The following is a 25,254-nucleotide window of genomic DNA, read 5'->3' as shown; positions in this document are numbered from 1 at the left end:
GGAAATTTTAGTATGTTAGGGACAAAAATGAAAATAATTCACATAAGTAACAAAAATAACAAAATGAGGCAAAAGAAAATTTTTCCAAATCAGTTTCTTTCAAAGTAAAAGATATGAAACTTTAACAAAAACTGCTGGTATGTGTCGTTGATAAATTTCTTGTTTTTTCATCCAGTGGGTGGAGAGTCCAGAAATTTTACTAAAGTACTTCAGAACAACAAAAATGTAAAGTACAGCACAGTTAAAATACTCCTAAAAAATAATATACAGTACAGACCAAAAGTATGGACACACCTTGTAATTGAAGGTGTGTCAAGTCCCGACAGAGTCTAGATGTGTGAAGTTCACATCTAGACTCTGTAACATCAGAACAGTTAAATACAGACTTACAGTAAAGCAGCACCCACCAATTTTACCACTTCTTCAACAAATCTACTCCATTCATAAAAATAAACAAAATCTCAGATTCATCATGGCCTTGGAGTGAGACTGGTCTGGAATCCACCACTAAAATACAGTGAATGCAAAATACAAATACTACCAAAACCAAACTCTACCACATGTTCACATTGAAGCTGTCAGTAACAAGTCAGTAACAAGAATTCAATTTGGACACACCTTGTAATTGAATTCAATTACAAGGTGTGTCCAAACTTTTGGTCTGTACTGTATGTATATATAATTTTTTTCCCCAAAACGTTACTTAAATAAATGTAATTGAGCAAATGTAACTAGTTACTACCAAACATACAATATAAATTGCTTGTTGAATTCCTGTTTTGTAATAATTGTACAGTGAAGTCACAAAATTGAACTTACAAATTTACAATTAAGACTAAAAAGCTTTTTTTCCCTATAATCTTTGAGGAAACGAAAGAGAAAAACCCGACCAAAGGAATCAAATAACCCATAAGATCAACAGCATTTTGTGGCTGTTTAGTAAATATCAGCTGATAATATTCAGAGTATGACTAATTCTCAACTGTTCGTCATAACCTCTTTGTTTGGTTCTCTTCCTGTGCCTTACAGTGAATTGTATGAACAGCTTGGTGACGCACCAGGTGTCACATGATATAAACATGTGACACCTGGTGTCACTGTGAACTGAACTGTGAATTATGTGGATATCAGGTGAAGATTTTTTGGTATGACTCAATGTTGTCTGAAGAGTGTCCTAATTTGTTTAAAGGTGTTTTTATTGGCGGTGATTTTAGAATGTGGACTTTCAGGGCCACAAAACCCACAATGAACTACAGGCAGTGGTTCCTGTTCAGAAAAATGAGGTAATTGCCCTGACATCAGAAAGGATTATTGTGAACATCCAAAAGTGGATAAGCTATTTGTGTACTGCATTTCCACTATCACAGTGGACATTAGGTTTAACCAATTTTTTTTAGCACGGTGTAATTAGAAACTGTTGGTGGAACAACTGTATTTGCTAGATTAGTAATAGGTAGCAGGACAGAATTAAAGTGAAAATGTGAAATAGTTCAGGAGTGAACACAGCAACAAAAATCTAATTAATGTAGGTAATGGAGGACATTTCAACAAATAAGCAAAGAATGGTAAATGATTTGCATTTACCATTCTTTTGAGCCATTTAAAGAATCAAGCTCTGATCAAACATTGAAAACACCTAACTGAAATTCAATCATTTTCAAGGATTTCAAGCATTGGTATGAATCCTGTAATACAAATAACCAAGGTCTATTAAAGTAAATAGTGAGAGGTGTATTTTCTTTTCAGCTTTTGTAAAAGCATAATTCATAAGATAAATCTTATGAATTTCCAAAACAAGATTTTAACAAAATAGTTTATGAAATATGTTAAATGTACTGCTTAAAAAAAAATGAGTCTTTGCAGAGTGAACTCCCAAGTCATGCAGCATTAAGATATAATGATATAAGATATATGCAGATATAAGGAGAGAAAGTTCTGTTATCTCTGGACAACTGAGCCCACCTGAATGTCAGCTGGACCCAATAACTGAAAAGAGAACAGGATTTCATATATAGTTAGCAGGTGTCCACATTGTTATGGTTACTTATACAGAAAGATTTCTGTTTTAACTTTTAAAATAAAAATGTACTGGTTACATACACAAATACATACCATAAATATCTCTTCCAAACAATGCCCGGAATATGGCTGCTTAATAAAAACATAATAAAATTCTGTAGCCTATCAGGAAAATCATTATCACTATCTTGATCTTAATCCTGCGCACCAAAACCATTTTGCCTCACTGTTGGAATTGTTTAACAGTCCAACATTCACTTCCTCTGTCTCTCTTTGTTGCTCTTAGTGTCACTTTTGTCTTGACACAAATTCACTCTTGCATCATGCAGCAAGAGCATGAAACTCAATGGTAAAAATGTATAAGTTAGTCACATTGCAGTGTTCAAAGTGTGTGGAAAAAGTAGCAGCCTATTTTCCAGATATATAGCTGAAAAACTTCACAATGCAAGTGTTTCATATCAGTATATATCGGTAATTATTGATTAGTTTCTGTTTTAAATATCTGAAATACTGCCAAACTGGTGCATTAAATAGTGACTTTAACTCTTTAATACAGTTTTCATTCCACAATGTTTTTATTTATTTATTTCTAAGCAGTTCTGAGTGCAAAACCTGAAACTGCTGCTGTGCAACTTTCTTACCAAATTGTTGCCAAGTAACCAAAGAGTGAGTAAGTCAGTTGATCCCACCAACCTTGATTCACTGGATATGCCTAAATCCTCCAGAATGTGGTGCAGTTCTGGACGAGAATTCAGTGGATATTCTATATGATGAATATTTTATCAGATGTATTACCTATTGACACTGATCACGTGTCTTTTGCGTCTTATATTATTGACTAATTGATCAACTATTTTTCCTCCTCTCCTGGAGTTGTAAATTTGCAGCAGTTGTTCCACCCAGACTCCCTGTGTTTATTGTACGCTTGTGAATTACACATATGCCAAATCACCATGACATCCTCTGCAGGCGGAGGGTTCACTGTGGACTTCGAAGGGTCTGTACAAAAACAAACATAACAAAACCCTCTGAGCACACGCCGGCAGTTTGACTCCAGCCCAACCATGCTGGGCCTTTTACTTCCTCCAGTGACTGCACCAAGATGCTGCATTTATTTTCCCTCTGAGATTATTAAAGTATTTTTGAAATGAATTGACAGTTGTTATTAGTCAAAGAGCATTCTAGTATGTTCATTTAATTTGCTAGTTTAGTAAGAACTGTCGCTAAGTATTGTACAAGGTGGTACAACTGGTAAAAGCGACTGTTCTGATAATGTTGAGAGTGACTAATCCTCAGCTGTGTGCATCCATATTGACGTCTCTTCCTGAGTCTTACAATGAACTGCAGGAACAGTTTGGTGACGCACCACGTGTCACATGAGATCAACAACTCAACTGAACTCTAGGCAATAAATGGATATTTCTACGTATGACTCAGTGTTGGTTTAAGTTTTTCTTAGTTCGTTTTGCAATATAAATGAAGCACAAAGAATAAATTATTGGAATATTGATAAAGGACAGATTAGAAGAATGTTCCTCCTACACATATTCTATTATATGATTCTTTCTTCTTCTACAGATAAAACTATACAGGATCCACTGGGACAGTTCAAAAACAATCCTTTGACAGATCAGCTGGTTTATTGATGAGCAGGTAAACATGTGGAATGACAGCACAGTGTCATCAAAACAGGAGTTTAGGAATATAAATGAGATTTTAAAAAAGTCTAGAATGTGATGAAAAGAAAATCAGATAAAGTGTTAAGAAGAACTCCACCAGAACATCTTTAAAAATGCATCCAAGGCACATCAGTGAGGTGCAGAACACTGTTTGATCCCAACAGCTCCCTCTATCATCACATCCCTGTTACCTCAGAAGCATTCTAACTGGACAGGTGGGTTTTGGCTACTGACCCACAGTTGAACTGCTAACAGTTCATAAAACAGTTTTATACGTTTCATGAGACTTGAGCTAAAAGTCAGATCTCAGATGTGGTTTAAAGACTAAGCTCTACTTTGTTTGCTAGGATCCAACTACCATTCATTTGTATTGGAAAAGGTCGTGTTCCCTTTAAAAAGCACAAGTGGCTGCCCCACTTGTGCTCACTCAGGCTACAAAAAACTTAGGAAGTCTAAATTCGCAGAGTGTTCATTTGGTGAGCCCTGCACAGGAACAGCGCTCACCAAATGAACCCTGCAACTGGAACGTTTTCCCTCCATGGTGCTCTTCTCTGTACCAGCTCAAAAGGCTCTTTGGCTGCTGCTCAGAAGGGAGTGTTTGGCAAATTCTGGGTAGAGTCTGTAAGGTTCCCATTACAAACCAAGCCACTGGCATGTCCACCAGAGGGCGCTTGACCATTGGCTTTGCTCCCAAACTCATTCTCCCTCAAGACCTCCTGCTCCTCACTGGTCCTCCGGTCGCAGCTCCTGCTTGGAGTTCCCATTCCAGGTGCAGTCTGTCTCCGCCACTGCTGTCTGAGAACATACAAAATGACTGTGATGAGCAGACTGAGGCACAGCACCAGCAGAACGGACACCACCATCAGCTCCTTCAGGTAGCTGGGGCAGCGAGCTGACAGCAGCGGATTCCCATTACGGAATTTTGTTTCCAGATCTTCAAATTCTTTCATCTGCAAAGTTACATTTCTATCAAGCTGCCTGGTGGTGACTGGAGTGTTCCCGATGGACAGTGAGGGTTTTGTCTCTGCTGGTCTGGATTCTGTCTCTTTAGGCCCCTCCCTGGTGGGCTGGGCTCGCGTGTGGCTCCTGGTGTAGCTGCTTGGAGACTGAGCCATGGGACTGCTCTTCTGCTTGACGTGATAAATGGCCATGGTCTGTCGGTAGCCGTTCTCTGTGGACAAACACAGGTAGTGGCCCAGGGTGGCTGGGGTGGCCACAAAGCTGAGGCTCCCATCCTGCAGGTGGAGGTAGAGGTCTGAGGACAGGCGGCTGTTTGGACGCTCCCACAGCTGGTGGGACAGCTGTGATGCTGCAGGACAGTGCAGCCGCACCACGTTGTTCAGAGACACGGAGACCAGCTCACCTGCAGGACACGAGGCTGACAAACAGGTTGGAGCTTACTCAGGGGTCAGAGCAGAGAAAACCTGCAGACTGACTGGTGATGAAAACAAATATGACCATATGTGGAATGCATTATTGTCATTTATTACTGCTAGCAGGCTAATGCGTAGAATACCCTCTCATTTAAAACGCAGAATGTTTTAAAATCTTTGCTTTTATTATTGTTTTGTGCAAAGATTTCATAAACGACAACAGATTTATGTAAAATAACTGTACAGGTGTTTATGTAATGGAGAACATCTCAAAGCTACGGTTGCTGATATTAAAAGTTAAACTTGAGAGGATTACCCATGCTTTTATCTATACATATCTATATTGTTGAATCAGTCTTTTAACTTGTTTGAATAAATTAGCTTTGAATCACATTCAGATTCAAACCTGCAGCAAGACTTAACGGGAACCAGCAGAAGATTACACATTACTGCAGTCTTAGCTTCACTGGTTGCCAGTATGTTTAAGAATCTAATTTCATTAGTTCTTACTTTTAGGGCTCTGCATGGTGAAGCTCCCAGTATAGTGCTGACCTCCTGTAAACCCATTCTTCTTCTGCTGTGTTGAGGTCAATGGGTCAGAATTTACTGAGAGTCTCATGCACTTGATTTAAAGCTGATGGGGATTAGGACTGTAAGACTGTAGAACTACTTTAACTGTTTTTGTGTTGCACCGATTTCACTGACATTTTTAAAATCAGCTGAAGATGTTTTTGTACAAAAACATTTAACTGATTAACTTGGTATTTTATTTTGTGTCATTGTATTTTATCTGCAAATCTTAGTTTTATCTGTGATCACTTTGTGATTTTTATCTGTGAATGTTAATCAAATTTACTTACACATAATAATAATAATAATAATAATAATAATAATAATAATAATAATAATAATAATAATAATAATAATAATAATAATAATAATAATAATAATAATAATAATAATAATAGATACTTGATTAAAATATTCTCATTAAGTATTTAAAACTGTTTTGTGTTTTGTAAAATATCTCAGTGAACACATTTCCAGAACAGAAATGCCACATTGTTTTTTCATAGAGTGACACATACCTGTGGGCATCTTACTTGGTCCAAATTTGGTTCTCTGTGTTAATGAAACACTGTTACAGGCTTCTTCAACATTTCCTCCATCTGTGTCCTGGCTTCTAAAGGGAGGACACTACAGTCAGCAAGTCAGTGACACTGGAGTCAACTTCCAGTATAATCCCCTTGGCATCTTTAGAGGTTAACAAAGGTCACTTCTTTCCAGTTTGGTGCAAATCAGATGATGGATGTGTGATTTAGAGTCATTCAGTGGTGCCCACATCCTCCAGCCAGCAGCCAGTGTTAAGCTTCATGTAGTCATTAAACATAGGTTCAAATCTTTATGAATCATGGAGTAAAAGGAAGAGAACTAGTAGGAAAACAGGTGACTTGTTGTTCAAAGGGGGCGGGACTAAGGTGATGTCACCAATTGACCATGTGAATGTGATCAGTGCTGGTTGGATATGACAGACATAAAGTCTCAGGTAGCTGGGACTCATGTGGAAATTATTCTACCTTAATGTTTTATGGCGAATGGTCAGATTTGAGACTTAGTCACATGAACATGCTTTGATGTAGCCAAAAGAATTTGATAACTTTTGACCTTCAATGCCTCAAGACTGTCCTGAATGATTGTGAAGCCTGCATACCAAAAGCTGAAGGAGGAGTTCACTCAGATACAACATGTGTAAAAGACAAAATGGGGGCTTGGATCCAAAATAGCCGACTTCCTGTGGGAAGACCATGGCTCCAAGACAAGTTTTTGTAGGTCCTTTCAAGATACAGAATTTTATGACTGTCGGCCAAAGCGAGGTCTGGGGCTGAATTTTTTTTCTTTATTCTAATGGTGCTGTGGAGGAATTAGGTAAAGGTAAAGCCGTTCATATAGAACAAGTCTATCTACCCAGAAATAGAATCTCCATGGTTACCATGTGTGTGCCCTGTTCCTACATCATACAGCATGCTATGGATTTGATATAAAATTGTTGTAGACAAATATCCAAATATTTTGTTCCCTATATCACCTAACAGTACATACTACTGACAACCCATGTTCATGGTGGCAGTGTGGGACTCACAGCATGGTCTGGGTGACAGAGACCTCCACACAGGCCCTGCTGGCTGCATCCCAACCACAGAAAGGATCCCGGGAAAGAACACACTGGGCACAGGTCCAGTAGTAGGAGCAGTTAGCAGTTGGAATCCTCACCACCCCCTCTGATGTTCCAACATATAGCATACCCTGTATTAACACAATGAGTAATCAATCAGTGCAACATTTGTTCCACATATTAATAACGCCAGCCATGTTTCTGCAAATCTGCTGTGAACAGTCACTGTTTCAACATGCATAGAGCCATGCATGAAGGATGCTTCATGTAACATGAGCGCAGGTCCTTGAAAAAAGCACTGAGCAAAGAGCTGCTAGAGAAGGACACTATGAGAAACAACCAGCTGCTAGAGTTTTCAGTGGGATATGGATTTGTCAGTGAACTGAAAAAAAGAAGTCATTTGATGCATCACTCATGTGATTCAGGGAATCAGTAACTGTGCTCCATTCAGAAGTAGTTGTTGACTGATGGTCAATGCAACCCAAACAGACATTACATGAACCTCAAGACATGAGGGTGACTTTCCTGACAGACCCGATGGGTTTGGTTACTCGTAAACTTATCTTAAAAATAAGCCGTAAAACAAGATGGTGGACTTGGGTGGACTGACATCACTCTGAAACAAAAGGAGTGCATTTGTAAAAAAATTTAATTGTCATAAACAGAAAATTTGATTAATCGATAAAATGGATTTATTGCCCAGCCATAGATAATGTCAGTGTTAACAACTGGAATTTTCATTTTCTAGAGGGTCTGAAATCAGAATGCCACCTTCTTCCATTATGATATTCATAAACAGCCTGCAGAATGTCATTTCAGTTTCATATCAATGTAATCACTTGGTCTGTCTATTTGGATTTATGCAATATTAACTGATTGCCTTCTGGCTGTCTCATCACCATGGAGACTGCAGGTGTCAGTCATTCAGGTCCCTTAGGTTGGGACTTCTTTGCCACAGCTACATTTTCAAATGCAGACTCAAACCTGCCTAAGGTTGCCTACTCATTGTGAAGACTGTTCATTAAAAACATAGATTTTAAAAAATAAACTTTATTATGCGATAAGGACTACTTTCTAAGAACTTTTAAATGCATTATGAGTAATGCATTTAAAAGTGCATTAATAGCATACCCTATATTAACACAATGAGTTTTTGTTAAACAAACAGGTGATATTATTGACCTGTGAGGTGAACATTATAGATGTTCAACAAGATCTAGTTAAAATCTATAATCAAAAATAGATGAGAAAAAATCTGAAAATAAAATGAATGTACCTTTGGGATAGACAACTTCAGGCTCCTGATTGGCTGGGGAAGCTTAAAAACCTGAACCTCCTCTATGATGTAGGGCCCCTGTTGGAGCAGCACTGCTTTGTGTAAGTGACCAGACTCTGGAAGACAGTACGGACAACAAATCGTGTTCTGAAACAAACCCTTAGAGAAATGACGGTAAACTTTTAAACAGTTTTTTATAGCAGTGGGAAACAATATCCCATGTCTCATGGCTCACCTGTCAGCAGAAACAGGACAGTGTAGAGCTTTTTATTGGCAGCCTGGACTCTCTGAACTGTCAGGTGGCTGTAGGTGTGCTCATGAGACACCAAGGTCAGGCGTCTTCCAGCCGGACGCACGCTGTCCTCTGCCAGGAAGTTTTTTTTAACAAAGCGCAGAGCGTTATCTGAGGCATTGTGCAGGCCACACTGACAGACACACAAAAACAAAGTTTGACACAGATTTTAATAAGGATAATAATCATTGTATTCAATTTCAACCTGAGAATTAACACTGCCACTTCACTTCTGCTTCTAAGGATCTGAATTTACGCTGAGTGGCAGTGGCACAAGTGGCAATTTCAAACAAAAACGTGATACAATCATGTTGGATAAACAAGAAATCCAACAACTTCACGTTTATGAAATTTAATCATGTTGAGATAACCCGATTCATTTTAGTCAGACTGATCTTGTGCTGAAGCCGAGTGAGATCACGGGATATCACGCGAGACAATAGCTTTTGTCTCAACTTGAATAACGTATTTAAGTTGAGATAACGTGATTCAATTTAGTCAGATTCATTTCCCTCCGAAGAGGATCTAGCGAGATCAGGGGATCACGAGAGATTATGCGGCATAACTGTTTTGCGCCTGGGAAAACTTCAAAGCGGTTTTAGTTACACATTAAACTATAGATATTTGTTTTTCTCTGCAGGTCACTATTGGTATTTAAGAACTGCACTAACAGTTCTTAAATTTCTTTCAGCATTTAAGAACTGCACTGAAATAGTGCAGTTCTTTCTTTCAGCATTTAAGAACTGTAAAAAAAGTATTTTTTTAAAAATGACTTTTTAAAAGAAAAGTCTTTTACCTGGTCAATTTAACTTGACCAGGTGAAACTCTTAAAGGCTGAGAACACAACTCTGTCTCCATGGAGATGCTGCAGTCCACACTTCCTTTATTTCTACATAGAGTGGCTGGTGTTCTCAATGTACTTGATTGCAAACACTGAGTAAAACATTTTAGTTGAAATGATGAGTTTGCAAACACAGTAATAGCATAAAAACACAGCACTTATGTTGGGTTATTTAAAGTTAACAGAAAGTATAGCTAATACACTATAAACTAACTAATACACATGGAAATGGATGGAACAAAAATACTAAGAGGATGGAACCAGTGAGTAATGTTTACCCCCCTCACCCCCCCCCCATTACAAAGCTCCACCTGTAGTTAAGGGCCGTTTTCAGGGAAGATTTCTACCCACTTTTATATGATGTGTCCCAGGTGGGAGAAAAAAACCCTGGTTCCTGAAAAGGTGCATTTCCATTGCCAGAACCCGAGGGTACTGTAGGTTGGAATGACATTTTTCATTTTATATACAAATTACCCTGTGAGTTTTCCATTTTCAAAGATTAAAGAAATGCCAACAGAAGTTGATCAGATTCTCAGTGTGACTTGTTTTACCTCTCCTGGGTTTGCCACCTTCTCTTGGACTCGTGCGCTCCACTGCAACGTGTCTCTGTTCAGGACTTTGTAGTTCCCGGAGAAAACGGATTTGATCTCAGTCAGAGTGAAGGAACACACCGCTGACCTTCCAGAGTTCACAGTCCTGTGTTATGGAACACAGCTATTAATAAATAAATAACAATGATGAAGTCTGTAGAAATCATCTTTGAGATTCTCCTAAATGAGGATGTGGAAAAATTTGTACAAAGGCAAAGTCTGAGATCGATAAAGATGTCAAACTTTCCCACATTCGCATCTACTTTTTAAGAATCTTCAGTGAGAATTATTTAAAACCTTGCATTATAAAATCTATTTTAGAGTACAATGTGTCAAATTTATCTCAAAATGGCCGGAAGAAATACAGAAATATTTTGAAGAGGCTTGAAAGGGAAGTGGGGTGCTGATGAGATGATGTGAGGTCACTGGTTAAAAACAAAAAAAAATTTTAATTAAGAAGTAGAAGCTGAGGTGTTGAGGGGGCTCAGGGGTTAAGCACAGCCCACATATGGAGGCCTTAGCCCTCGATGCAGCTGTCGCAAGTTTGATTCCTGGCCTGGAGACCTTTGCTGCATGTCTTCCCCCTTCTCTAATTACCCAATTTACTGTCAAATAAAGGCCACTAGAGCCAATAAAACCTCTTAAAAAGAAGTAGTAGCTGATTTATTCCAAACAAAGGTCAAATGTCAAACTTTAAAAGTTCAGTTTTCTGCAGTATTACTGAAACTGAGGTAGCTCAGATGAAATCACTCAGAAAGCCTAATAGACTGACTGATTTAAGAGTAGGATGATGTTTTTCCATCATCTTCTATTGTTGGCAATAGCTACCCCCATACGAACAAGTGGAGCCATTGTTACTCTTCTTAGAAATTAATTGATGCTCTAATTTGTGGATGTTAACCAGATTAAAGCAAATCCACCTGAGGCCCTGTCCACAGTCCTGGAGTGACCAGGGAAACAGCCTTGCAGACAGAGAACCTGCATCACTGACCACTGAGAGGTGAAGATGCCATAAAACAGTGTGTCATCCATTGAAGCGCCCTCTGCTGGTGGAAGCACGTCAATATCCTGGATCACATTGTAAGGGAGCTCGCTGCCATCTTGGCACAACAGCTGAGCTTTGACAAATGTGGTCCATCGTCTCTGCAGAGTGCGCTGACCTCCGACGTCACTCTGACGGGTCAGAGGAAAAACACTTGAAAAAGTTGATTCAGACAACTGAGCATTTCACAGCCAAATCATTAACACCCCACCACCGTGCTTCATGGTTGGATTGTGCTCATATCTAAGCTATGGCTTTACTTAACATGCACATGAGGAATTATCACAAAAATACATTTACTTTTGGGTTTCATTTAGATGAGGAAGAATCAGACTGGGAGCTGAAATAAATGTTTTTCATTTGGGAATTACCTTCCATACTGTACAGGGATAGCTTACAGATGGTTTGGTAACATTTTACCATGCACTAGATTGATGGGCAGGTCTTCCTGCTGTCTTTCCACCATAATTTCATGTTAACACACATACCTGTGTGTTCCAGAGGCGCAACTTTTACAGATTCTGATCAAGTGGATTTGATCAGCTGCACCTGTCTGCTGTCATAAAAGCACCAATATCCAGTTTTATGATCATTTGTCTTTAATTTTAGCTCAGTAATCAATGGCAGTACTTTCTGTACTTCATGTTAGATTTTATTTATTTCTGATGATTTTCATTATGTCCAGGTATGTAAAACTATAGACTTCAAAGACTGTGTGTTTTTTTTCTAAACTTGGCTGTTTGTTCAGAATTGCTTCATATCAATAAAATGCTGTGGCAGAATGCTTTTAAAGCCACAGGTAGGTGTTAAACCGCCTGCTGCTCACTGGATTCATCACCATGGAAATCTTCTCGTTATCGATTTAAATTCTAGCTGAACACTTAGCTATCACAACTCAATTCACTTCAGTTTGTTTATATAGCACCAATTCACAACAAATGCTATGCACACAAAGCACTTTACAAAAACAAATCATTACAATTCAGTCACACATTCATTCCAGTTGATCTAGTAATCAAACAGTACTGTATGCTCAGTTAACTATTCGAAGTAGTTTCAAAAGTTTCCAAGCCTCTTTGCTCCTAACTTGGGTGATCACTGTGATTAACTGTGTGTTGCTGCTAAAGGTCAGAGTTCAGTGTTTAACATCTTCACTGTTTTGCAACTTTTGTCTGAGTTTTTAGCTGCCTTTGTCCTGCTTTTTTCTTTTATGCTCTTTGACATGATGATCTAGGTCCTTTGAACTTACCAGGCAGACCTGAGAAACACGAGAGACAACAAACTTGTCTATGAAGTTATACTCTCTGCCCACTTCACTGAAGAAAAAGTAGATTTTCTCCTCATGTGGAATGAACTTGGAGCTGATGAAGGTTGGATCTACAGGAAAGAGGATACAAAAGGTCAATGTAGGCAAATGTACAGAGAAAATAGTCTTCTTCAGGGTTAAATGTTCTCAATAAGGCACAATTTTAAAACACTTCTGGAAAATAAATGAATGTTATGCTTTTGCTTAATCTTTTCCAAAGAGCAAGCCAGCAGCAGCTTAAGAGACAGAGAAAGTTAGAGAATAATTCCAGCAGATACTCAAATTCTGACAACACTCAATATATTTACTGCAAAGAGAAAAACAGAAGATTCAAAATTCAACAAATTTCATGCTCAGATTCTCTCACTGCAAAGAACCCCATAAACACATCTCAGAAAATATTCTCACTGCCTACATAAATCATATTAGATAGAACAACGTTCATGCTCAATAGCACATAATAATGATTTAAATCAGTCATATTTTGATTCCTAATAGAGCGTTTATTATGACCCTCATAAAACTGACAGGGAAAAAAGGTTTGGACAGAAAAAGTCATAATCCCAAACATAAACATGTTATCAGATTGTGTTACTTGAGCTCATCAATCAGAGTTTCTCTAATGACTCAATAGGAACACCAGGATGCATCAGCTTGCTCTCTATGGCCATTGTAGCACACAGAGGTTCCACTACCAAAGGAAAGATAAGTAGCGATATCAGGTCGAATAAATGGAAAAAAGATTTCTGCCCCAAAAAAGATCCCAAAGAAATGGTGAAGAATATTAGTCATCTTCTTCAATGACTTCTAAATATTAGCATGAGCACTGGCCACAGAAATCCTCAAATCAGAAGTCTACCCCATAGCCATCACATACACACAGTCAGAGGGGATCCATGTTGGCAAAAGGAAACAAAACGCTAAACATGCTGTTAGTGTCAAATGCTGAGGTACCAGAATAATGAAACAGTTGAAACAGCAGCAACCGTTCTGTAAAAAGTGGGGCAGAAACTTGGATTTCTTTTATTGAGGAAAAAAAATCTGACAGATTAAGAACTTTGACCTGGGCTTCTCAAGGAAATGTCAGCCTTTAAAATGTTGGAACAGATGTGCATCTTTTTTACTCAATAAAAATCAGTGAAAGTACAGTAGGATTTCTTCACGCCTTTGTCTGTGTATGCTGCAGACTGGACCCAGATCAGCAAGATGCTGAAGCTGTTGCTCCACACCACTGGAACGAACAGCATCCCACAGACTGTCACCAGCTGCAAACAGTTTAAGCTGGTTTTAGACTCAGCACATAACAACAAAGCTGTGTCCTGGAAGGTTCAGCCAAAGTGTATTTACTTGTCAGTGAGCCTGAGTACAACTGCATTACTTTGAAATGTGTCAGGATGAGAGTCAGTGCACATACCCTCCAGCCATCCTAATGTGTCATCCAATTTAAGGTCCACCCGGCTGCCCTCACTGAGGTGTCGGGAGATGACTGGTCGGTTCCCTCTGTAGTCTGCCACAGTGCCGGTATAAAGCTCTCCACCTGAGTAGCACACACAACACACAGCAGCCAGCACAAGATTCCTTATTATGTTATGCTTTTCTTACAGGTTGGACTATTTTTGCATCAGTCACTGAGAAAAGACTCATTTTCCTGCAGCATGGTTCCATTGACTTCAGAATTTCTCTAAGCAGTCAACTTTACTATATCAAAGTGTGTCAGAGAAAAGCTGCTGATTTCTTTTAATTTCAGAGGCAGATTCTGTATCAATGTCAACAAAACTGGGGAATTGATTTTCTCTGCGTCTTTCAGCAAAATATATTCTTAATTTTCTGGTGAAATAAAAAGAAGATATGATTTAATTGAGGTCTTTAACTTAGTGTGTTGTGTTCTAATGACTGTAAAGTAAGATAAAAACAGTAGATGATAGGCTAGATTTTATTGTTAAATTTGTTCATTTCTTGAGCTCTGAATAAAAAAAAAGGAGTGAGTGAACACTAAAGCTTTAACAATAAAACCTCCAACACACACACATTTCTTTAGAAGTTTTGAGTAGAGTCTGCTCTCTTTAGTAGGGAACATAAAAATGACTGACAGATTTCATGTTAAATGTCTAAGAGTGAAGGAGTTGCAGTAGTGGCAGCATCGCCTTACCCACAGTGATAGCAGTGTTGCGCTGGTAGGGGTCATAAGGGCAGCGACCTCTCCCTTCATCAGTGTTGAGGCTCATTGTGAGTGTCTCTGAGTTCTGGTTAGAAAGTCAAAAGTCAGCAGCTAAAGGATTTTAAGAAATTTAAGAGACACCAAGGTGTGATGAGCTTGCACATGGACATATTTTCTTAATTAAAAATATTGTGAAAAAGTCACTGATCTCCAAATTCAAAACTCATGCATTAGAATGGACTTATTATACGTAGAGTGAAATAGTTCATGTAATTTTGATAAGTATGGCTGACCTGGAATATGAAAACGCAAAATTCAGTGCATCAGAAAATTGAATATTGTGAAAATGTCAACATTCTAAACTCATTGTGTTACACCCTGATTAGCTGAACATCTAAAAACAGCTGTAAAGGTTTATCCTAACTGAATGAAATGAAGTGATGTCACAGCAGAGATATGCCAACGTAAAAAACTTACGATATATGTGCAGCGAGGACTAAAGGCAAATGTTCCACAGGCGTACATGTGAGTGCTGTTTAAGAACTGCAGAACTCGGATGAAATTGGGACAGTCTGCCTTAAAAACCCAAACAGAAAAGTTAAAGTTGAGATGATTCCGTAAAACCAGTACTGGGTCAGTTAACTCACCAATCAGAACCTGATGAGAGCTCCACAAAGCCTACAGCTCCACACAGAGATATCTGTTACTATAGCAATGGGCAAACGGCACTAGCCATTTGGGTGCCATGAGCACAAATGCTTTGTGGAACAAATCAAAACAGTAAAGAGCATATGCAGTGAAAGTATAAACCCTGCACAGGTTGATGAACCTGGATGATTTTATGTAGCTATAGATTTTAAATGGCAGTGAAAATAGTCTACTGAAGTCACTAGAGTAGACTATGATAGGATGACACTTTCAGAGTGAAATGTCAGAATGAAAACATAAAGAGATTTTTATTTTCTCAAGCAGATCTGTTACATTTATATCTATTAACATGCTTCACACATTTTTATTTTAAATATCTCATTATTATGATGATATTTTATGTCCCTAATTTTTTGGAATGGAGAGAATGATATGAACTATCTCACTACTAGATCAGTCACTGTAATCATTTAAATGTGTTTTTAATTATTGATACCTAGGGATTAAATGTTCTGCCTGGAAAATGTAAAGTTATTTAGTCCATACAGGAATTTGGTGCAAAACTGCGAATCAACACTTGCCATTTTCTTGCCCTTCATAGAACACTCTTCCAGGTCTTTTTCTGAAGGGCTCCAGTCCAGCTACAAAAAACAAGTTTCAATGAGTGTAATATCCATATCGACCACCAGAGGGTGCAACAACAGGCATCATTTATTATGTCACTGCTGGTTTAGGAAAAAGGAAAAAGGCTGCTTCCATGCAACCATGATCCTATAATGTAAGAGCAACAAACATTTCAGTAAAGAAAACATCAATTTTCATAAATTCTCAGAAGCAAATCAGAGTTAAAATAGAAAACCAAAAGAACCTGAAGCATCTCAGATGACCCTAAACCGTCCAGAACCTTCAGTACCAAACAGCCCACTGTTTAGTTTCTGCACTGAACTGATGATGATGATTGAGTCAGACTACCAGAAGCTTTGGTTTCTGGTAGTCTGACTCAGTCATCATATACAGGCCATATACTCACCAGAAGCTCTGGCTTCTGGTGAGTATATGGCCTCTAATCACCACTGAACTGTTGTTCTTTATATGCTGTGGCATTACATGACATGGTGATGTTAGTGATCAGTGTTTGGCATTGTTACATTGCAAACAGCTCAGCCTTTGGTTCACTGTGTTGCCATGTACTGCAGTGGGACTTTTGCACGGTAGAACTGTGACTTCCAAAGGAAACTTAACATGGGGCTCATCCTATGATTTACTGAATGGAACGTAATGAACTCATTTAATGAAACCACTAAAAGGTCCATTAAAGTCATCTACATCAGTGGCGTCCAAACTTTTTGTCACATGGGTCAAAATCATCAAGTCAAAAGTACTCACTGGACAAGAAAATGTTTAAAACCACAAAAGATTTACTGCATTTTTTTTTTATGCTCAATGATAAACAAATCATACAATAATTCTAAAGAAGTTAGCTTGTTTGTCGGAAAGGGAAGTTTAAATCATTGCAGAACTTTGAGTTGTTCACATTATTAAAAGAAATAAATCCTGCTTGTAAATTATTTTGGGCTCAGATGGTCTTATTGCTGTTTTTAGCAATAAGACCAAGATTTGGGTCACTCTCTTTATTAAGTCAAGTTTAACAAATGAACTCAAAGCAGATTTGGGCTCTCTAAAGTCTAAGTAGAAGTCAGTTAATAAATGTTGTTACCATCACATTAAACAGAAAGCATGGTTGTTAAACAAATACTTTGTGTTGTACATTATAAATTCCATTGTAGAAAAATGGAATTTGTCAGTCTTCATTTTGGTCTAATTAAAGAAAAGAAAAGTCTCCATCTGCATCAACTACCTGTTTTGGTGAGCCACATATAATCAGTGAAGAGGCTGCAAGTGGCCCTTGGATCGAATTTTAGATACTCTTGATCTACATGCTCAGATATAGTTATCTCTCAACTTACTGAAATCCTTGAGAAAATAAATAAATAAATAAATAAATAAATAAATACAACTGTTTTTATATTTTATGGCCCAGTCAGTGGTGTTTGGGGTAACTATAAACACGTCAGTTCAAGTTTTTTTGTTTTTTCACAGGGGATGTAAATGAAAACCATCTCCTTCCTACAATGGTCAGCAGACAGATATGGATAATCTTATTTAATGTAATTTATATTTTACCAGGATAAAAATTAATTGAGATTATAAATCTCTTTTCCAGAGAGTCCTGGCCAAGAGGCAGCCACAAATACAACACAAAAATCACACAGAAAATGTTAGGCTATAAAAAACAAGTACATCATTATATCGGCCTCAAGAACTTTTTGTTGATTCCCTCACCTTGCTCCTCAGGAGGACAGTGTCTTTATGACCAACATCCAGCGCTAACACAGCATCACGAGCTCCTACATACAGCTTTTCTCCATTCGCACTGAGAAGCAGGGTTGTGGTGTTACTGAGGTCATGGCTGCTGAAGCAGGTGAGATGTCTCCCTGGGCTACCTGTTATTTAACACACAGTAATACATCTCGGTTAAGAACATAATAAAAGAGCAAAAGGTGTAAACAGATGGGGCCTCTTACTGGACAGGAGACCAAACAAAACCTTACATGATATTGAAGTTTATCATGTCAGAGAAGTCGGAAAAGCATCAACGGGATGAGAAAGGACTAAAAATGATGGACGAAAAGTTACTGAGCAATAAATCACCAGTTTGGTATGCAGGGAAACTTTTTAAAATGGAATCTTAGCTGGTTTTCTACACAGCATACTGAATGAATCCTTATTGCAATGTAAGTGTCACTAAGCACTGTTTTGGAACAATATTTGGTAGACTGTTGCAATTTATGACTCATGCATTTATGCTCTGCATCTCAGTGATATACTTGGCCAGTTAGATGGACAGACTGCCTTCAATGTCCAGACCTGATGGACATTGCTGGTGGCTGTGACACAACAGCTCAGAATTGTGTACACTGTGTGATTATAAAGAAAGAAAGAATAAAAAAAGGAATATTGTAATCATCATCACAGTTTCCAGCAGTAATAACAGAAATACGTCTTCCTGATGTTGTACAGACTCGCTCCAGAAAAAAACTACGTTTTGATATTTTGCACACATTTTGAGTTCTGTATTCTGTTACATTATTTCAACCCTAATACTGTAACTAGTTTACTGCATTCTCTCATAATTCCAATGATTTCCATTTTCTGAAAGCGTTGGCAGGCTTCAGTTATATAGTTCTTCTCAAATAGATTTTATAACTAAAATGATCTTTTAAAAAGGGCAGTGTTATGTACATTCCAGACAAATAGTGGAATTTTATAGCCCAATCAAGTAATTATATTACCTTCAATTGTTATACATATGCTGTATATATAAAATATGAATTAAAATAAAACTGACTTTGTAATTTAACACCTTAAAATTGGGCTCTTGTCTCTTTAAAAACACAGACTGTTTCTGAAACTCCGCCATCAGGAAGTCGTCACAGCATTGTTCCTCTATTAACACCTTAATGTGTTTACCAGCATTGCACAGAGAAGTAGCTTGTACACTGAGCAGTTCAACCAGGTTTTTGCTAATTGGTCATCCCAGGCGTTTGCACAGCTGAATGGTTGCCATTGGAGATTCAACAATTTCCCAAACATGCATGAAAGAACCAAGGCAACACTCCATTTTGTTGAGGGAATAACTTTTTAACATGACGCAAAGCTCAAAAAAGTCATTTTAACAAAATACTGCCCCTCTAACCTGTTAGTGCCTAACACTGCTTCCCTTCATCTCAGAGCCCCTGTTAGGCTCTTCACTTCACTTATTATAGGCACAGTGCTTCATTCCTGATAGTAAAAGGTAAAGCGTTTGCTGTCTTCCAGTATCAGACCATCAATCATGTGGAACACAAAGACGAGGCTTCACTCACCCAATGGGAAGGAGACTCTGGGTGTCAGCCTGGTCAGGCATGGATTCAGCAAAGCCAGCAGGGTTACAGTGAGACACAGCAGGCAGTGACTGTCCATTGGCTCTGATGACATGGACAGTCAGAAGGTCAGCACTGGGTTAGATGACCATCACACCCTCAGAGTCTCAGTAGGGAGGAATCGAAGCTGTACTGGAATCTCAAACCATCTTCAGAGCTGCAACTGAATCAGACACATCACATAATTTGCTGCTATGTTCACTAAATGGTCACTGTTTATTATAGTGTTTAAAGTGATGTTAAAAATGTTCTTATCAAGAACAGCTACAGACAGAAATGCAGTATACAATTAGGTGTATTTTTTTGTTTTTCCTTTTCCTTGTACAAGCATTTCTTCTTCTTACCTTGTCTCCTTTTCTATTACTTTTCCTTATGCATTTCTGCCTCATTATGTAAATGAGGAGGTGGATAGATAGAGGCCTAGAAAAGGAACCAGAAGCTGCTATCCTGGGCCACGTTCTGTGTTTCCCATAAGGAAACATAATGATGGACTAACACTGAAATGGCAAGCTGTTTCTCTGTCTTTCCACTTATATGACTTTAATAAATCTACAAAGTATTTATGTTAAAATTTTGCCCCTTTTTTTCCTCTATTGTGTTTTTAAATATTGAGTCACACGACTTTACTTTGATTGCCTGGCTCACTTCGCTGCTGTTGCACTGAAATTTCCCCAAGTTTCAATAAAGGATGTTTCTATTCTATTTTAAATACAGGTTGGGGAGTCTGGGCAGAGCTAGCTGGAGTGCCCCCTAGCGGATGTTGCAGATAACACTTGTGTGGCACAAACTGTTTTCTGTGAACTTGTCCAGTGTTAGAAGCAGTGAGCACAGATATTTATAGTTGTGTGTTTCTATAAAGTGTGTTAAGCTGCTAAAACAACTGAGTTCAGATGATCACTCTGTTGCTTCACAGTCTGAAGGCCTTAAGCGCAAAGTGCTGACTTTAAACTTCACACCAACATCAGCCACTTATCTGCTCATTTTATTCCGTGTGGCGTCTGTAACTTTATTATTATTATTATTATTATTGCAAAACAACGCTCTCACATTCTATATATTTCAGTAGCCGATGCACAGACACAGTTAGTTCAGCCTGGTCTTACTGTGGCTCTTCTCCATCGCAGCCTTCCTTTCCTTCTCATGTGACCGCTGTTGTCTGGCTGATCCTCCGCGGTTGACCTGCAGCCATTAAGCAAACCGCAGAGCGGTTCAACTGATCAATCTGCCCGAAACTGCCGACGGTGAGCACAAAGCATCTGCAGCTGTTGATAGCTACGACAGCAGCTCGAAAACCGGAAGTTGTTGTGAACGTGCAGCAGAAGGAGGACGGAATCAAGACCGCTGTTATTGGATGTTCAGCTGCGTTTTTTCTACAAATCCAAACATTGCGTTTGTGATACAGAACGGATTATTTAATTCAGTTCAGTTTACGTACACAGCGCCAATTTACAACAAATGTCATTTCAATGCACTTCACAAAAAATAAATTTTAATTTATTCCAACTGATTCTAGCTACGATCACAGTGTGCACAATTAATTATTAAAAATTGATTAAGTAAATACTGCATCGAGTTAATCTCTCTCTCTCTCTCTCTCTCTCTCTCTCTCTCTCTCTCTCTCTCTCTCGGGATGTGGCAATACCTGAAAGACAAGACAGATAGGACAAAATTTTAATATTACTTTCAAGAAAATTTTGTAAATCAAATTTATGCATCGGAAAGTTATAATTGATTTTGTATTAGTTTGACAAGCAATTTAAAGCAAAACTTTATATTTTGCCCTTTGGCAGGACATTCTAAGAAACCTCTGCAGTAATACTAGAAAAAACTGTTGCAGACAGCACAGATTTGATTTTTTTCTCTTGCTCTCGATCTCTCTCTTCTCCTTCATCTTGGTGTGATATCTGACATCATGCTATTCTCACTGCAGTCCAGAGTCACAGCTGCGTGCGGAATGGGCCTCTTAAGAGGTTGAGCAAGGTAATAAATTATTGACAGTTTTGTCTCACAAAACAAATATCTACAGGCATATAATAGACAGTTTTTTTGCTTGTTATTTTGCTGGCTATTATCTATCTCTCTTCATGTAAGGTACAAAAAGAGCTTTCCGGTTCTTCAGAAAGAGCTTAGTATTGAAGAAAGATAGAAATCACATCCATTTTTTTTCTTAAAGGGATGTACAAAAAGCAAGAGAAAGCAAAGAAACCAGCTGAAACCTGTCGGTATAGTTCTGCCACTATGTGCAGTAAGCTACACTGAAAAAAATACCTCTTTGGATGAACATAAAAAAATCATGGAAAGGTTTTCCACCTGATTACTTTGCTTTATTTCAGCACCATGTAATTCTGTTACTCCTATTTAAAGTAAATGTGTTAGGTAAATTTAATTTATTAAGGTTATTCCAATGTAAAGCAATTATGTTGGCTCAACTTATGTTATTATGGTTATTCTATGGTTGATTCTAAATCAAACGATTTGGCTGAACTTAATACATTATGGTTATTCTAATTTAAATAAAATGAGTTGGCTCAACTTATTTTATTAAGGTTATTCTATTAAGTGTTGGCTGAACTTAATATATTATGGTTATTCCAATTTAAAGCAAATGTGTTGGCTCAATTTAATTTATTACTATTTTATATTATCATTTACCATAGTTGGATCCGATGTAATTTAAAAGAGCCAGCCCAACTAATTTGCAATGCTTTGGACCAAATAATTTACTTTACTAAGATTAATGGCAATTCAGTTGAAACCAACTTTTTTTTTTCTCCAAAGAGTTTTTGCGGCGCTAGTGGCTCGTATTTTTTTGAGACAGTAGGCAGACAGGGTGAGGACATGCGGCAAAGGTTGCCAGGACCGAGAGTCAAACCAGTGACGTCTGCGTCGAGAACTGAGGCCTCCAAATGTGCAGTGTGCTAAACCCTTGCGCCACCACAGCATGCTGGAGAAACCAACTTATGTTACAGTGATATGTTCACACTACTTATTAAGTTGATCCAACTCATGAAAATTAAGTTGGCTCAACAAACATGCTTCATGCTGAAAGAAAGCTATTTAATCATGTGGAAATCCTTTCCATGATTTAATTACGTTAATTCAAAGACTTTTCTTTGAAAAAGTCTTTTTTTAAAAAAAAGACTTTTTTTACAGTTCTTAAATGCTGAAAGAAAGAACTGCACTACTACAGTGCAGTTCTTAATTGCTGAAAGAAATTTAAGAACTGTTAGTGCAGTTCTTAAATACCAATAGTGCCCTGCAGAGAAAAACAAATATCTACAGTTTAATGTGTAACTAAAACTGCTTTGAAGTTTTCCCAGGCGCAAAACAGTTTTGCCGCATAATCTCTCGCGATCCCCTGATCTCGCTAGACCCTCTTTGGAGGGAAATGAATCTGACTAAATTGAATCATGTTATCTAAACTTGAATACATTATTCAAACTGAGACAAAAGCTATTGCCTCGCGTGATATCCCGTGATATTCTGTGATCTCACTCGGCTTCAGCACAAGATCAGTCTGACTATAATGAATCATGTTATCTCAACATGATTAAATTTCATAAATGTGAAGTTGTTGAATTTCTTGTTTATCCAACATGATTGTATCACGTTTTTGTTTGAAACATGAAATTATTTAGTTAAAAGTACATGATATTCTTTTGTTAATCTGATAACCCCCTAAATTCATTTTTTACAGTGTAAGATGTTTCATTACCAAAGCATTGCACAGAGGTAAAAGAAAAGACACCTTCATAAAAAATGTATTACTGATGGAAAAATAGTCATAAGCTCTAAATGTTTGTGGTGATTGATTTTCATTGTTTGCATATTAATTATTTATGGTCCTTGATTATTGTTTTAGTGTTTAACATCTTGTGCTCTATTTGTAGAACATTTTGGTTTAGACTAATCACTGCGACAGACTGGCAACCTGTCCAGGGTGACCCCGCCTCTTGCCTGGAACGTTAGCTGGAGATAGACACTAGCACCTCCTGACCCCATTAGGGACAAGGGTGTTAGAAAATGGATGAATAGATGGATGGATGGACTTAATATCAAATTTATTTATGCATAATGCACATTTCCAACAGCTTGAACTGCACAAAGGCTTCACAAATTAAATGCATCCATCCATCCATCTTCTTCCGCTTACCCGGGGTCGTGTCGCGGGGGTAGCAGCTTCAGAAGAGAGGCCCAGACTTCTTTTTCCCCAGCCACTTCTTCCAGCTCTTCCGGGGGAATCCCAAGGCGTTCCCAGGCCAGCTGAGAGACTAACCAAGGATAAATGAAATATACATTTAAAATATACGTGGTCAAATCAAATAAGAAAATGGAAATAAAGAGCCAATGTTTGTGGCTCACTGCTGGTTTCTCTTAACGTAATTTTCCCAATTTTTATCTTATCTTTTTGCGAGTTCTGTAAGCCTTCTGTTGTTTATTATTAAACTCTAGAACAAACTTAGAATCCAGAAAAAATTCTTACAGAACAGGAACATTTAGTTTTTATTATTTCTAGAAACTGTGGAGTACTCATTACTTTTACAAATTTAGAGCACACTTAGAAAGTCCAGAGAATACTTATACTCATCTAGCATCCCAGAAGATACTTACTTACTTACACTGATTTAGCAACCCAGAACAGGGATTAGAACTTGGAACCCAGAAAAACTAGATTAAAAAACTACATTTTAGGCTCCTGTTCTACCAAACCAGAAAAGAAATTAGCCCAGAGGATACTTACTTATACTAAACTTATAGTTATACTTATACTTATGTACCAACCCCGAATAGGGGTAGGTAGTTTATTTACTTTGGATCAACATTATTAGCCTTTTCTTCTTTTGCTCTATCTTTTGGTTTGTTATTTTGTTTGTATTTCCTTTTAATTCCTGTAAAGCACTCTGTATTGCCTTGTTGCTGAGAATGTGCTATATAAATAAAATTACCTTTATATTTACCTAATCACCACAGGGCCAAATACCACATGGCTATGGCCACAACTGCATTTCTAAACCTCTGAACTAAGTGATTTTCATTGCAGCCACAATCTAGAAGTGGACAGAACATGATGTCCATAAAAATCAGCTGTAATCAGACGTGCTTTGTAACATTTCTGACATGGGGATCCAAAGACCAATCAAAATATTCCACAAATTCTGAGTTAGAGCTCTTCAGAAAAATATGTAAATCAAGAAGTATATTTTTGTACACTTATCTCATGACTTCTATACACTCTTAGTGCACATAAATCCACTGCTGAATGAAAAAGAATGTTCAAACTTATTTCAAGTTTTCTGTGTAAGATTTGGATAAGCCTGTGAAATCATGGGAGAATTTGTTCTGGTCAGATTACTCATTAAGCACATCATATTTGGAAAGATGGTTCTACACATTCCCTTAAAATCACCAAAGTACCAGGTGGGGACCTCATTGTTTGGACTCTCTTGCAGTATGTTAATCTAATCTTAGGAAAGAGTTGAGATCTTGTTATCCATTACCACAGTGGTACCCAGTCCTTGTCTTCGGGGTACACTGTTTCACACACTTTTTTCATATGTTTTCCCTTCAGCATGACTGGTTTAAATGGTCGTATCCCCTCCTCAGTATACTGTCAATCCTCTATTCATTTAAACCAGGTGTACAGCAGCAGGGAAACACCTCAAACCTTCAGTGAGCCCTGAAGATGAAGACCATGGTGAGGGACTTCTGTGATACACTTCAGTACACAAACTAATGTAAGCTGAAGATTTGGCAACCAGTCAAAGTCTAATGGCTAAACTAACATAATTTCAGTTGGAAAGACGTTCATTTCCTTCCTTACCAAACCAGGCTAAGGTGATAAATCCAGGGCCTAACTGCTGCAAGGCATCATGC

General features: G+C 38.0%; 1 protein-coding gene across 2 annotated transcripts; it reads right to left on the bottom strand.

Moving 5' to 3' along the window:
- Positions 1–74: 74 nt before the first annotated feature.
- Positions 75–20,690, bottom strand: sema4ab (sema domain, immunoglobulin domain (Ig), transmembrane domain (TM) and short cytoplasmic domain, (semaphorin) 4Ab). 2 transcript variants are annotated; one of them, XM_044139132.1, is made up of 15 exons: positions 20,484–20,690; positions 19,324–19,543; positions 17,741–17,901; positions 15,979–16,038; positions 15,227–15,325; positions 14,741–14,834; positions 14,006–14,128; positions 12,535–12,662; positions 11,235–11,416; positions 10,205–10,349; positions 8,756–8,945; positions 8,521–8,636; positions 7,212–7,375; positions 6,160–6,254; positions 75–5,076 (listed from the first exon to the last, which is right to left on the bottom strand). In XM_044139132.1, the coding sequence occupies exons 2-15, from the start codon at positions 19,433–19,435 to the stop codon at positions 4,283–4,285; spliced, it is 2,463 nt and encodes an 820-aa protein (XP_043995067.1). In that variant the 5' UTR covers positions 19,436–19,543; positions 20,484–20,690; the 3' UTR covers positions 75–4,282. The 2 variants fall into 2 exon arrangements, with proteins under 2 accessions (XP_043995067.1, XP_043995066.1); XM_044139131.1 differs by having other exon boundaries at positions 19,324–19,425.
- Between the last annotated feature and the right edge of the window lie 4,564 nt (positions 20,691–25,254).

This window comes from Gambusia affinis, linkage group LG14 (genome assembly GCF_019740435.1).
Source record: "Gambusia affinis linkage group LG14, SWU_Gaff_1.0, whole genome shotgun sequence".
NCBI lineage: Eukaryota > Metazoa > Chordata > Actinopteri > Cyprinodontiformes > Poeciliidae > Gambusia > Gambusia affinis.
Note: the sequence above shows the minus strand (reverse complement) of the source record. Positions and strands in the feature narration are given on the sequence as shown.

Coding starts and splice junctions, on each gene's coding strand:
- sema4ab (XM_044139131.1), bottom strand. Junction 10,350..11,234: donor GGCATCTTCACCTCTCAGTG/GTCAGTGATGCA, acceptor TCCATAACACAG/GACTGTGAACTCTGGAAGGT. Junction 7,376..8,520: donor TGAAGTTGTCTATCCCAAAG/GTACATTCATTT, acceptor GTGTTAATACAG/GGTATGCTATATGTTGGAAC.